Here is a 13,440-nt window from a genome sequence, read left to right as displayed (position 1 = left end):
AAACCTATAAATAGAACTCTTTTTTCGATCTGTTCAACCTTTGCTCACAATACATTACATATTTTCTCCAACGCCTAAAGCTCTGAGGATACGTAATTACGTATAGTACGTAGTACCCTGGCCTGCCTCTTTCTTTTGCTATTCTTATTCCTTTATTTTCAATCCTCTTTCCTTTCCTAAGTTGTTTATTGTACTATGTAGTAATATATGTCGAATGTTGTCCAGGTCACCTTTTCTTGTTTAGGTTGTTGTGCATGTGTGGTAAAGATGGCAAGCAAGACTGGAGCAGATGTTCGGTTATGGCGGTTCTCTATTGTTGTTTACTACCTCTTGCTCTTTGCTTCTTCTGTTAACGCTGCTAGGTACGTACTTTGGGTTTTGTTTAATTTTCACTATTACTTTCAAGTTCGACTCTCAATAAAAGAGCCCAATTAGCCTTTTTGATTTGAGTAAGGCCGATATTGATAATTTAATTAGGTTACTTTATCTCCTTATGGTCATTTGTGGGTTAGGATCATAAGACCAGGTTTATGTAGTGTACACCTTTAGCTGGTGGTTACGGTTTCCCGTGATAAAAAAATACCTCAAACAAGTTTTTAGTTTGTTTGGTTAATGAAAACATGTTTGTGTTTGATGTAATATAATCCTTTGAACTTGCAGGTCAACTCCGGGAAGCGACAGTCAAGAGATGAAACAATCAACCCCGTTGAGACTACAAATCACAGATACACACGTAAACTAAACTCCATGGACTTTAATCTGAGAATATATTAGTAACAATAATTAGCCCAATAATTTTTTTTTTTTTTTAAATTTTATTGTCTGATAAGAATAAGAGAATATTTAACACATTACATTTAATATTTACAGGTGGTGATGGAGAATAACTTCATCACAGTCACGTTATCCAATCCAGCTGGAGGAATTGAAGGGATTAAGTATCGAGGAATTAGAAATGTACTGGAATATGGTCTTAGAGAAACAAATAGAGGGTAAGTAAATACACTGTAAGCAAATACACTTTACACTTAATTAATATTTCAAATGTTAACGTTACATCCATACAGGTATTGGGATATCGTGTGGAGCAGGCCAGGGATAAGCACGGGCAACTTTGATAGGTAGGCTCTTCCAGTCTTCCCTACATCAATTTGTTAATTGCTACTCCTTTAGCCTATTATATATGTATATATAGTTTGGTTAACGAGATCGCTTGACCGAAGTTATTTTTAAATAAAATTTTCAGATACATTCATCTTAGAACCTTTTGCATGCATGCAGGCTTCCAGGAACACAGTTCAGTGTAATAACAGCAGACGAGAACCAAATTGAAGTCTCCTTTACGAAGACTTATAATCCAAATGATTCTTCAAGTGTTCCTATGGACTTTGATAAGAGGTCTTTATTAATTTGATTAAACTTCAAAACCTGCAGTCAACTTTTTATATGTGCTTTGAAGCCTTGAATTTGTATAATATATCCCTAAATATTGCAGATATGTAATGCTGCCTGGCAGCTCTGGGTTCTACACCTACGCCATATACAATCATCCTGAAGGGTGGCCTGATGTAGATATCGGTGAAACTCGACTTGCTGTCAAACTGCAAAGAAAACTGTAAGCTAAATAGCTTATGCTTCAATATTTTGTGTTTTTCAAGGTTTTTTTTTTTTAATTTTTTTTTTATTTGATAATCTAAGTATTTGGTTAATTTCATATAGGTTCAACTATATGGCAATATCAGATGACATACAGAGAGTGATGCCCAGTGACAGTGATCGATCGGCTGGGCACCCTCTTGACTACAAAGAAGCTGTTTTACTAACCAAACCATCCAATCCTAGCTTGAAAGGAGAGGTAATTAACTATCTAAGCTAGTTTCCTAATTCCCTTCTTTGGGTGTTTGATAAATAGTTGTTAGTTGATTGAGTTGCTGTTTGAATTTTAGCGTTTTGAAGCAATAAGCTGTTACAAAAAGCTATTTAATCAAACCATATTGATTTTTAACCAAATCAAACAGTTAATAGTGATCAGCCAAAATTGACTGATAAGCTGACTATATTACTAAATAGGGCCATTGTATTTTATGAAATTCTTGGCTTAGTTGTGTTGCTTGGACATTGATTTAGGTGGACGACAAATACCAATACTCCTTAGAAAACAAGGATACTAAGGTACACGGGTGGGTTTGTCCCAAGCCACATGTTGGGTTTTGGATCATCACGGGAGGGGATGAGTTCCGATCAGGAGGACCAATAAAACAAGACCTCACTTCGCATGTCGGTCCGACTGCCTTATCGGTATGTAACTTTTCCTTGCTATATATATCTTGAAACACAAGCACTTGTAAATTGTAAATTTGTAACATGGCTCATGATGTTACCTCTGCTGCTCAGATATTCTTCAGTGGTCATTATGCTGGTAACGATTTTAGTCTTAGCTTGCGAAATGGTGAAGCCTGGAAAAAGGTTTTTGGCCCAGTTTTTATTTATCTAAACTCTGATCAAGGCACTGACCCAAAAAGTCTCTGGGAAAATGCCAAACAACAGGTAATTAATCTAACAGGATATAATCTATGTTTATAAAGTCATAATTTTTAGTGTGAGATGGATGATTACTAAGGGCATATATTATATTTCTTTCCCCTCAGATGGTTTTAGAAACTAAAAGTTGGCCTTATGATTTCCCAAAGTCTGAAGACTATCCCAGTGCCAGTCAACGGGGCACAGTTTCAGGCCAACTACTAATCCGTGATAGGTGATTTTTCAAATTTTCTTGAATTAATTCTCATATTTTCTTTGTTTACAAAATAAATCCCAGAGAATTTAATGGATTTATAATGGTCACCCTTAGGTATCTGAGTCAAGAACTTATGCCAGCAAAATCTGCATATGTGGGTCTGGCTCCACCAGGACTTGCTGGATCTTGGCAAGAAGATGTCAAGGTTTCACACTCTTACTTTATAATTTTTTTTTTTTTTTAATCTAAAATTGAACTTTCAGTACATAAATAACGAACCTTTGGTATATTAAAAATGAACATTTATCAGTGGTTCATGCATATTGCATTTGTTCTTGTATTTGATGATATAAATGTAAAATGTTGGTGTCAGGGCTACCAATTTTGGACACAAACAGACGACAACGGGTACTTCAAGATTAGTGCTGTCAGGCCTGGAAACTATAGCTTGTATGGTTGGGCCCCTGGAATCCTAGGAGATTACAAATACAACATTGACGTTAAAATCAACCCAGGAGATGAAATTAATCTGGGCGGGCTTGTCTTTGATCCTCCAAGAAATGGTCCAACTTTATGGGAAATCGGTATCCCTGATCGAAAGTCTGCAGAATTCTTTGTCCCTGATCCTGTCCCGGAGTTAATGAACTATGCTTTAACAAATCATACTGAAAAGTAAGATCCCCTTCACAGTAAATATGTTTTAATTACAAATTTAAATTCGTTTTACTAAAAGTTACACTTATGAAAATAGGTATAGACAATATGGATTATGGGATCGATACACAGATGCATATCCTTACCAAGATTTGTCCTACACAGTTGGACAAAGTGATTACCAGAAAGACTGGTTCTTTGCTCATGTGAACAGGAAAGTTGGGAATGACACGTATGAACCAACGACATGGACAATCTTGTTCCCTCTCGAGAATGTTAATTGGGCAGGAACCTATACACTGCGGATAGCGTTAGCTTCTTGCAACTTTGCGAAAATTCAGGTTTGGATTAACAGTGATCCTGGTACGAGAATGCCCGGATTCACAACAGGCGGAAATGGAAGGGACAATGCAATTGCGAGGCATGGAAGTCATGGGTTGTATAGTCTGTGGAGCTTTGAGTTTCCAGGAACTATGGTTGGGAATGGAAGAAACACAATATATTTGAGGCAGCCAAGAGGAGGATATCGGTTCAATGGAGCCATGTATGACTACATCCGTTTGGAAGGGCCAAGCTACTGATGAGATATATGGAATCTGTATCTGTATATATATATATATGTGTGTGTGTATACACATTTACACATAGATATAGATAAATGGTTTAGCTTTTAGCTCCCCAAGGGATCAATTGGTTTGTTGTTAATTGGTAGGGAAATTAAATTCTTTGATACTATTGATTGTAATTGAATTATATTATTTCCATATACATAACAAGTTTACGGTAACAAGCATATATTCAATCGTTGCAGTTCTTCAAGTAATCCATTACTTAAACAATAACTAACTATATGTGATCATATTTTCAAATCATACAGAGAAAAAGAGAGAGGAAGAGAGAGCAGTTGAACAGTGGGACCACCTTTTTAATAATAATTGAATCAGTGGGAGCACCTGTTTATCGTATCAAAGTGCCATATATACTTTTCCGTCTTCTGAGATTTTTTTCTTAGTTGCATTTCTTGTCAAGACATACAATGTTCCCGACCTTCCATTGATATAAACATCCCATCTAAAAATATGTGAGACAATGTTCAATTCATAGATAATGGCCATAATATAACTCTGTAACTATATCTATGATATAAAATAGGTGCATAGATAATGGCCATAATATTAAATAAATTTTGCAACAATTATTTTATTCGATAAGAATCGCTCATGAAATCTTCAGGATAGTATATACGATGGGATTTTAGGAGAGATTTAAGAAATTGGATCACTCTTGGACGGTTTGATCTGCCTGGAAAATTATACTATCCACAAGACTACAAAGATCCACATTGTGAAGTGAGCTATTAATAAATATCTATTTTTAATATATTGAAGGTTTATTTTTAAATAATATATTAAAATGAACTTTTAAATAATAAACAGGTAATACATTAAAAATAATCTTCAATATATTAAAAAGGGAATTTCATTTTTGTCCCGTCTAGCAATAGTTCAGAAAATTTAATAACAAAATTAAATGTGATATAAATTACATAATTATATACCTAATTTTAGTGTTTGTTTTCTCATTTTAGTCAAATTACTCTTGCTACATAGATAATGTATGGCACTATGGCAGCTCTAAGCCTCTAAACAACCTATCCATTTGACTATTTGATGAAATTTTCACATATAAAACGAATTAGTTTTTTTTTTTTTTTTTTTTTTTTTTTTTTTTTTTAAAGAGCATTGTACAAAAAAATAGGTGCTCAATATTAGTACTTTATATTAAAATTTTAAATTTATTTATATTTTAGATACTTAAATTATTATAAATAATAATAATAATAATAATAATAATAATAATAATAATAAGGGGAAATGACGAGTTTGGTCCCTGAGTTATAATGGTAGTGATGACTCAGTCCCTGAGTTATAGTACATTTCGTCCCTGACTGTTAAAACTGACGGAAAAATTAAAAAATATTTAAAATTTTAGGGGTAAAGTAGGAAATTTATATTTTATTCACTTTCTTATATTGAAACCACTTTTGCAACATTATTTTCAACTTCCTAGCATTCCATTTCAAGGTTCTTCAATTTCAAAAGCAATTCAATAATCTTCATATGACTCTTGATCATTGTAAACAAGAGAACACTTGATAATTGTCTTCAAGCATGTAAAACGCATCATCCTAAAAGTTTATGATTTCCCTACTAAACATAATGGTAATCAAACCATAACTTCTGAAATACAAGAAGATACCAAATTTCTCTGGTTATTTTTTATGACAAATTCACCAAAGGAGTAACTTGAGATTTTTAGTACGTAAAATTCTTTCATAACCTTTGCAGTAACTTAATCAAGAATCATATATCCTGACAATATATGAAAATTATATATATATATATATATCCATCACCTTCTCTGTCTTCTTAAAAACCAGAGTAATGAATGAGGAACTTAAGACTCAATTATGAAAATTCTAAAAACTTTTGTAACGTCTAAAAATGATTATGGACTAAATTACTGCATATTAAAAAAAATTTACATACTAAAAATCTCAAGTTATTCCATTGGTGAATTTCTCATAAAAGCAACCTGAGAAATTTGACATCATTTTGTATCCCAACAGTCCGGGTTTGATTACCTTTGTTGCTTAGTAAAGAAAATTGAAAATTGATAGTATAGTGTGTTTTACACATCTGAAGACAATGATCAAGTGATTGTGCTAAATCTCAAGTTTGTTATACGAGAACCAAGTTCCTAAAAAGTCATAATAAAGTTATTAAAATGCTTTTAGAATTGAACAATCTTGAAATAAGAGGCTAAGAAGTAAAAAATAATGTTGTGAAAGTGGTTTTAATAAAATGTGAATTTTCTACTTTACGGATTAAATTTTAAATATTTTTTAATTTTTCCGTCAGTCTTAACGGTCGTGGACCAAATACGTCACTTCGATCATAACTGATGGACTAAAAATGGATACGGTCATAACTCTATGACTGAATCGGAACTTGGGAATAACTCAGGGACCAAAGATGCAATTTCCCCTAATAATAATGTAAAATATTTTTATAAATTGATTTTATATTTTAGGAAATAACTAACATATAACTCCAATATACAATGTGTAGATAAAGGCTTGTCTAATAAAGAAACACGTGAGAATATAATTTTTACTTGATTGAAAAGTCAAGCTCCAAATTGCTCTTCCTCGCTAGGTTTTTGGGCTATATTTATAGTTGATTTAAGAGTGTTTCAGTACAACATGTAGTTGGGAGATTGAGTTTTATTTTAAGTTTTAACTGGGTTTATCAGTGTTGTATGGGATTAGGTTTCTTCTATGTAATTACCGGAAGATACATGAGGGGAATTAAGCATGCATGTTTTTAAGGATTTTTTATTTTATTTAAATCTTAATAATTCAGCCAGCCAGTTGAGTTTTAATGGGAGTTTGAAATTTAGTAAATTTAACAGAGAATTAACGAAGAATTATAAAACTAATAATCGATAATATAATTTTTAAAGGAAAAATGAATAATATAATATTGTTGAATATAAATATGAATTTTAATATTGTTGTATTGTATTACGAGGAATTTTAATGTAGAATTGTAGTAGGAATATGAAAGTAGGAAACAATAAGCAAATCTTAATAGTATAGGATTGTTTTGGGCGGGAAGTTAAAATGGAAGATTTTGATTTGAGTTAATACCCAAAATCGTCATCGACTATAGTCGTTTTTCTCAATTTCGTCCTAAACGACCTTGGTGACCTAATTTAGTCCCAGACTTTTATGTTTTTACTCAATTTAGTCATCTGTTTGTTATTACGTCAAATTGGTGTTAAATAAATGGACAATTCAGTAATCTCAATATTGGTATCTCTTTATTCTCAGCCTTGCGAAGTGCAAAATACTTCTTTCTTTTATGAATTACTCCCAGACCAGGGAATCAAATTTTATATTCGCAAGTTTGGGAGTAATTCGTAAAAGAAAGAGGAATTTCACACTTTGCATGTCTAGGAGTAAAGAGATACCAATATTGAGATTACTGAATTGTTCATTTATTTAACACCAATTTGACGTAATAACAAACAGATGACTAAATTGAGTAAAAACATAAAAGTCTGGGACTACATTAGGTCACCAAGGTCGTTTAGGACGAAATTGAGAAAAACCATTATACTCGAGGACCATTTTGGGTATAAACTCATTTTGTTTTTATATATAGTATAGATATAGATTAATACAAAGAATCAATTGGCTCACCTTCGGGATTAGATCTTGTAACCACTCAATTGGAATAGTAACATAAATGTCATCACACTATATAATAGTTGACAGAATAATAAGTTAATAACATACTTCATACGAAGTAAAAAGGATAAATCACCATTTGAACCCTCAATTGTTTCATAACTGTCAATGTAATCCTTATTTTTCAATTACAACTAATTTTATCCTTAAAATGTTTAAAATTTCATCAATTAAACCCTTCGAGGATCAAATTGACGAAGTTTTAAAAATAAAAAAATCATCATTTTGGTCCTTCAGATGGGTTTAATTGACAAAATTTTAACAATTCAAGGATCAAATTAATTTTTTTGAAAGCAATCACGGATCAAATTAGTAGAAATTAAAAATTAAAGATTATATTAACAATTAGGAAATAATTGAGGAATCAAGATGATGATTTTTCAAATTTAAAAAGAGAAACAAATATTTGAATATAATTAAATATATGAATATATAGTTGGCAAAAATAAGACTATCGAAACTTCTAAGTGCACATGTTTTATTTCAAAAAAAAAAAAGTGCACATGTTTTAAATTGGGGTACAACGTAACATTAAAATATCAATTTTCACACGGACGAAACATTGACATAATTTTTTGTACTCCAACGCATCTCGATTCTTTGAACATGGTCAAGCTTATAAACCCACCAACAAGGCCTCCAACTCCTGATTTGTCCTACTACTTTGCATAATTGAATTAAATTATTCGTAAAACTAATTTCAATAATAAAATAAATCACCAAATAATTAAATAATAGGCTTATTTTCGAGAATATTATTTCATTATAAACTATTTTGTAAACCAAACATACTAAAAGAATATTACTACATGTTGTCTATACTAGTTTAACTTACTGATTCAGTAAACAGTATTTGAGAAAAGAATATTATTATATGTTCCTTCAATTTTTACTTGATGTTGAATAAAAATTTAATTTGTTATGACTCGTTGTGAAAGTTTTACTTCATGAAAATCAATCAACCAAATAAATAAATAAATATTATATATATATATATATATATATATATATATATGTATGTATGTATGTATGTATGTATGTATATTTGTGTGTGTGTGAACAACTTTAACAAGTTAGTATTTGTGTGTGTGTGTGACAACAACTTGAAGTTAGTATTGCTTTAAATCATCGATTGTTGATAATCTAGGACCGTTCAAAGAATATTTAAATATAATTAAATATGAATGATCATGGAGAATATAATTAAATATGAATGATCATGGAGAATATAATTAAATATGAATGAGCATGGAGACGTCTGAATGCGAATAGGGCTACAAACATTATAGATTATTTATTAAACGAGTATATAATACTTCCTCCGACCCTAATTGATTGTCTTATTTACTTTTTACATGAATTTTAAAACAACATAACAAATGTTACTCTCTCCGTCTCATTTTATATGTCTGGTTCGATTAACGGGGCTTGATTAAAGTTATTTTTAATCCAGTTTTTCATAATATTAAGTTTAGTATTAGTATGCAAAATTTATATATTTAAAAACTATAGTAAAAGTACTATTAAACACAAAAAATCAAATTTGAAAATAAGTAAAAAAATACTAAAGAAAATAAACAAAGAATAAATAATTGATTTGACCAATGAATAGTAAGTAGGATAGATAAAATGTGACAGATGGAGTATTAACTTTACAATTTTGTCCCTCAACCGTATGTGTTATTTGTGCAGAGTACAAAATTATACTTATATCTAAAAATTTGAAAAGTTAAAAGGATAAATTAAGAAATGTAAAGTGATAGTTATGTTCAATTTTAGAAAGAGACACTATTTTGAAACAAATTAAAAAGAAAGTTGGACATGTAAAAAAAATAGAGTAAATACTCAAAATGGTCCCTCGACTATAGCTAAATTCACAAATTAGTCCTCAACTTTCAATTTCACTCAATTAAGTCCTTAACTTTGCAATTTTGACACGATTTGGTCCTCCATCAAATTGACCGTTTGTTGACCGTGATCGACGATCTCCAGAAGAACCTTCAGCTCTCGTCGAAGCACGTAGAGGCCTCCAGGATGACGTTGCACCGGTTCGGAAACATGTCGTCTTCTTCGCTCTGATACGAATTCAACTACATTGAATCCAAAGGGAGGATGAAGAAAAGTGACCGGGTTTGGTAGATTGCTTTCGACAGTGGATTCAAATGTAACAGTGCGGTCTGGAAATGCAACCGGAACCTTAAAAAATCGACGATGGACCATGAAATTACATATATATCATCAAAAATCACAGTCAACAAACGGTCAAATAAACAGAGGACCAAATTGTGTTAAATTACAAAGTTAAGGACTTAATTAGATGAAATTGAAAGTTGAGGACTAATTTATGAATTTATCCATAGTCAAGGGACCATTTTGAGTATTTACTCAAAAAAATAAGATGGAGAGAGTATCCGTTATTACAATTAAGAACAAAATTTTGACAATTTTTTTTATGTAGTCCGATGCCTGTCGATGCTTTGAACATGGCCAGGCTGTCAACTATAATTTGTCCCACTACTTTGCATAATTATTCACACGTGTTGCATGGTAAATTATTAACAGGTGTCCCCAATTCCAATGAGAAATATAAGAAACAAAACAAGGGAGAGCCCCCACCGCACAATGCATATATGGGTTCAAACCGAACACAATATAACAAATAAATCGAAAGATTCCAATTTCAATTTAGAACTGGAACTTAATATTTAGAGTTTATTAAAATTACGAATCGGAACGTTCGATTCATATTCTGCACTAAAAAAATAAAATATATTAATTGTTGAATTTATATTATTTTAAAAATAAAAAAAAAATAAAATTTTAAAAGAAAGTTTAAATCAATAATTCAATTTGGATCCGAAACCGTGAGCCGACAGTTCAAAAAAAAAAACAAATCGCAGGCATATATGCTTATATGTGAGAATTATAAAAAATGCGAAAAATGACATACGCTATTTGAAAATATTGTAATTTTAATTTTAAACTAATGCTAGTAGTTGTTCCGATTCAAACCGTCGGTTCACAGTTCAAGATCCAATTTTTTCGGGTTCATGATTTTAATAAACTGAAATCCAAATATTGGGTTATTCTTTTGAATCATAACTGAAAACTTTCGATTCGATTGCTATAGTATCCGATCTATTTCGAACCAAATTGTGGTCATCCCTATGTATAAGCAATAATTTGTTGGACAAGAAACATAAATAAAATATTTATTTTAATGGTAGAAATGTCCATTTAATATATTATGTGGAAAAATCACAACTTTTAGAATAATTGAAGGGACTAATATGAATATATGAATAATTTAGGGGAAAATATGCTATAAACATATAATTTAAGAGAAAAAAAGTATCATTTTTTCAATACACAATGACTGTGTTTGACAAACCTAGCTGAAAAGCTATAAGCTAAGAGCTGAAAGCTGAAAAGTTATAAGCTCGGAGCTGAAAACTGAAGAGCTGTTAAGCTATCTGTTATGATTGAAAGTGTTTGGTAAAATTAGTTTTTTGATAAGCTGATAAATGTTAAAAGACTAAAAATGACATCTTCATAAAATTTAAATTAGTTTGTTTATATATTAAAATTTAACATTTTGTATTTAAAAAAAATAACATTTTGAAATAAAACTATTAGCATAATCATGATCTAGCATCTCATAATAAAGTAGCAATATTGTTGCAAATCTCATAATAATAATAATAATAATAATAATAATAATAATAATAATAATAATAATAATAATAATAATAATAATATTTGTGGTGAAAGTTGCAGATAAACGATAAGAGAAAAGTGTTTTAATTGGGAAGGGTAAATTATGTCATTTCTTCAAAATAATAAGGATAAAGATAGAAAAAAAAAGTTAGGAAGCTAGAAGCTTATTTTGGGAACATTACCAAACAAAGCTTATAGCTCATTAGTAGCTTAAAATAAGCTATAAGCTCCTAAATAAGCTCTGCCAAACAGAGCCTATAAGCTTATAGTTCATTAGTAGCTTAAAATAAGCTATAAGCTCCTAAATAAGCTCTGCCAAACAGAGCCTACAATGTTCCCAAAATAAGCTTCTAGCTTAAAACAAGAGCTTATTTTGGAATGCTACCTTAGGTAGCGTTTCAAAATAAGCTCCTACCTTCCTAACTTTTTTTTTTTTTTTTTCATTTTTATCCTTATTATTTTAAAGAAATGACATAATTTACCCTTCCCAATTAAAACCATTTTCTCTTCACCTTTATTCGCAACTTTCACTGCAATTATTATTATTATTATTATTATTATTATTATTATTATTATTATTATTATTATTATGAGATTTGCAACAATATTGCTACTTTATTATGAGATGCTAGATCATGATTATGCTAATAGTTTTATTTCAAAATGTTATTTTTAAAAAAAAATACAAAATGTTAAATTTTAATATATAAACAAACTAATTTAAATTTTATGAAAATGTCCTTTTTAGTCTTTTTACATTTATCAGCTTATCAAAAAGCTAATTTTACCAAACAATTTCAATCATAACAGCTAGCTTAACAGTTCTTTAGTTTTCAGCTCCGAGCTTATAGCTTTTCAGCTTTCAGCTTTCAGCTCCTAGCTTATAGCTTTTCAGCTAGATTTGCCAAACAGAGTCAATGTCATAAATCTACAATATTATTAATTTAGGGATAAATATGCTATAAACATATAATTTAAGAGAAAAAATGTATCATTTTTTCAATACACAATGTCATAAATCTAAAATATTATAAAATATAAAAATTCTAAATTGTTCATATTTTCATAATATATATATATATATATATATATATATATATATATATATATCATTTTAGATTTAACTAAAAATAAGTCGGTAAACTGAAAGATACTAACATTGCCAAATGCCAGTAGCGTGGTATGTGTTGCTACCATCGTCGGCTAAATTTGTGTTGGGAATTGAAAAGACGGTGAAATGTTTTCATTTAGTTTTTCATGTATAAAATGAACTTGAAAGTTGAAACGTGTTTATAATTTTGATGGGATGTTTGGCAGGATAGAATAATTGTGATTTTATTTATTATCAAACTCTATGAGTTGGATGGAATTGTAATCTTAAGATCCTTTTTGAAGTTACAATTCTATCCTACTAAAGTGAGGGATTTCTTTTGCGTGATAAACAAATTTCTAACATAATACACGTAAACTCTTAATATAATACATATAAAAGAATACTCTTAACATTATACACATAAATTATTAACATATACAATAAAGTTTAAACATAAAAAATGAGATCGTTTTAGACAGGACGCAACAATGCACATAATACACCTAAATTGTTAACATAATACACATAAAATCTGAACATAACAAACGACACATAATACACATAAAATATGAACATAACAAACGACGTGGTTTGACAGAAGTGAGCTCTGGTGCACGATAGAATATAAAATGAGACGTGCGGGGCCAGTGGCGTGTATTAAAGTTTTGAGTTGTCGGATTGTCCGAAGTGCATGGAATCGAATACTCGGGAGGCCGCGATGTTCCCATCTCTCAACTCCCAAAGAGGGTTTTAGTCAAAGTTGTGGTGCTACCCAAAGCGAAGCGCTGACGTTGGCCATACTCATCTACCTCACGGGCTGCGTCATCCGCCTCTTTTTTTAAGATCCGCCGGCCGACCTATTTGGAAATTTCCCCTCTAGCCATTAAAAAATCACTGCCGGCCTAATCCCTATATAAACATATG

General features: G+C 30.7%; 1 protein-coding gene across 1 annotated transcript; it reads left to right on the top strand.

Annotated features, from left to right (window-relative positions):
• Window positions 1-251: 251 nt before the first annotated feature.
• On the top strand, window positions 252-4,089 carry LOC109180298 (probable rhamnogalacturonate lyase B). Its single transcript, XM_019329787.1, has 13 exons — window positions 252-362; window positions 661-733; window positions 871-992; window positions 1,068-1,121; window positions 1,282-1,398; window positions 1,496-1,615; window positions 1,720-1,855; window positions 2,128-2,298; window positions 2,395-2,547; window positions 2,649-2,755; window positions 2,852-2,942; window positions 3,111-3,409; window positions 3,489-4,089. The coding sequence occupies exons 1-13, from the start codon at window positions 268-270 to the stop codon at window positions 3,970-3,972; spliced, it is 2,022 nt and encodes a 673-aa protein (XP_019185332.1). The 5' UTR covers window positions 252-267; the 3' UTR covers window positions 3,973-4,089.
• Window positions 4,090-13,440: the final 9,351 nt, after the last annotated feature.

This window comes from Ipomoea nil, unplaced genomic scaffold (assembly GCF_001879475.1).
Source record: "Ipomoea nil cultivar Tokyo-kokei standard unplaced genomic scaffold, Asagao_1.1 scaffold1026, whole genome shotgun sequence".
In the NCBI taxonomy this organism is placed as follows: Eukaryota; Viridiplantae; Streptophyta; class Magnoliopsida; order Solanales; family Convolvulaceae; genus Ipomoea; species Ipomoea nil.
The sequence above is the reverse complement of the archived record's forward strand: the minus strand, read 5'-3'. Positions and strand labels throughout refer to the sequence as shown.

Coding starts and splice junctions, on each gene's coding strand:
- LOC109180298 (XM_019329787.1), top strand. CDS start 268: ATGGCAAGCAAGACTGGAGCAGATGTTCGGTTATGGCGGTTCTCTATT. Junction 363..660: donor TCTTCTGTTAACGCTGCTAG/GTACGTACTTTG, acceptor TTGAACTTGCAG/GTCAACTCCGGGAAGCGACA. Junction 2,756..2,851: donor CAACTACTAATCCGTGATAG/GTGATTTTTCAA, acceptor GGTCACCCTTAG/GTATCTGAGTCAAGAACTTA.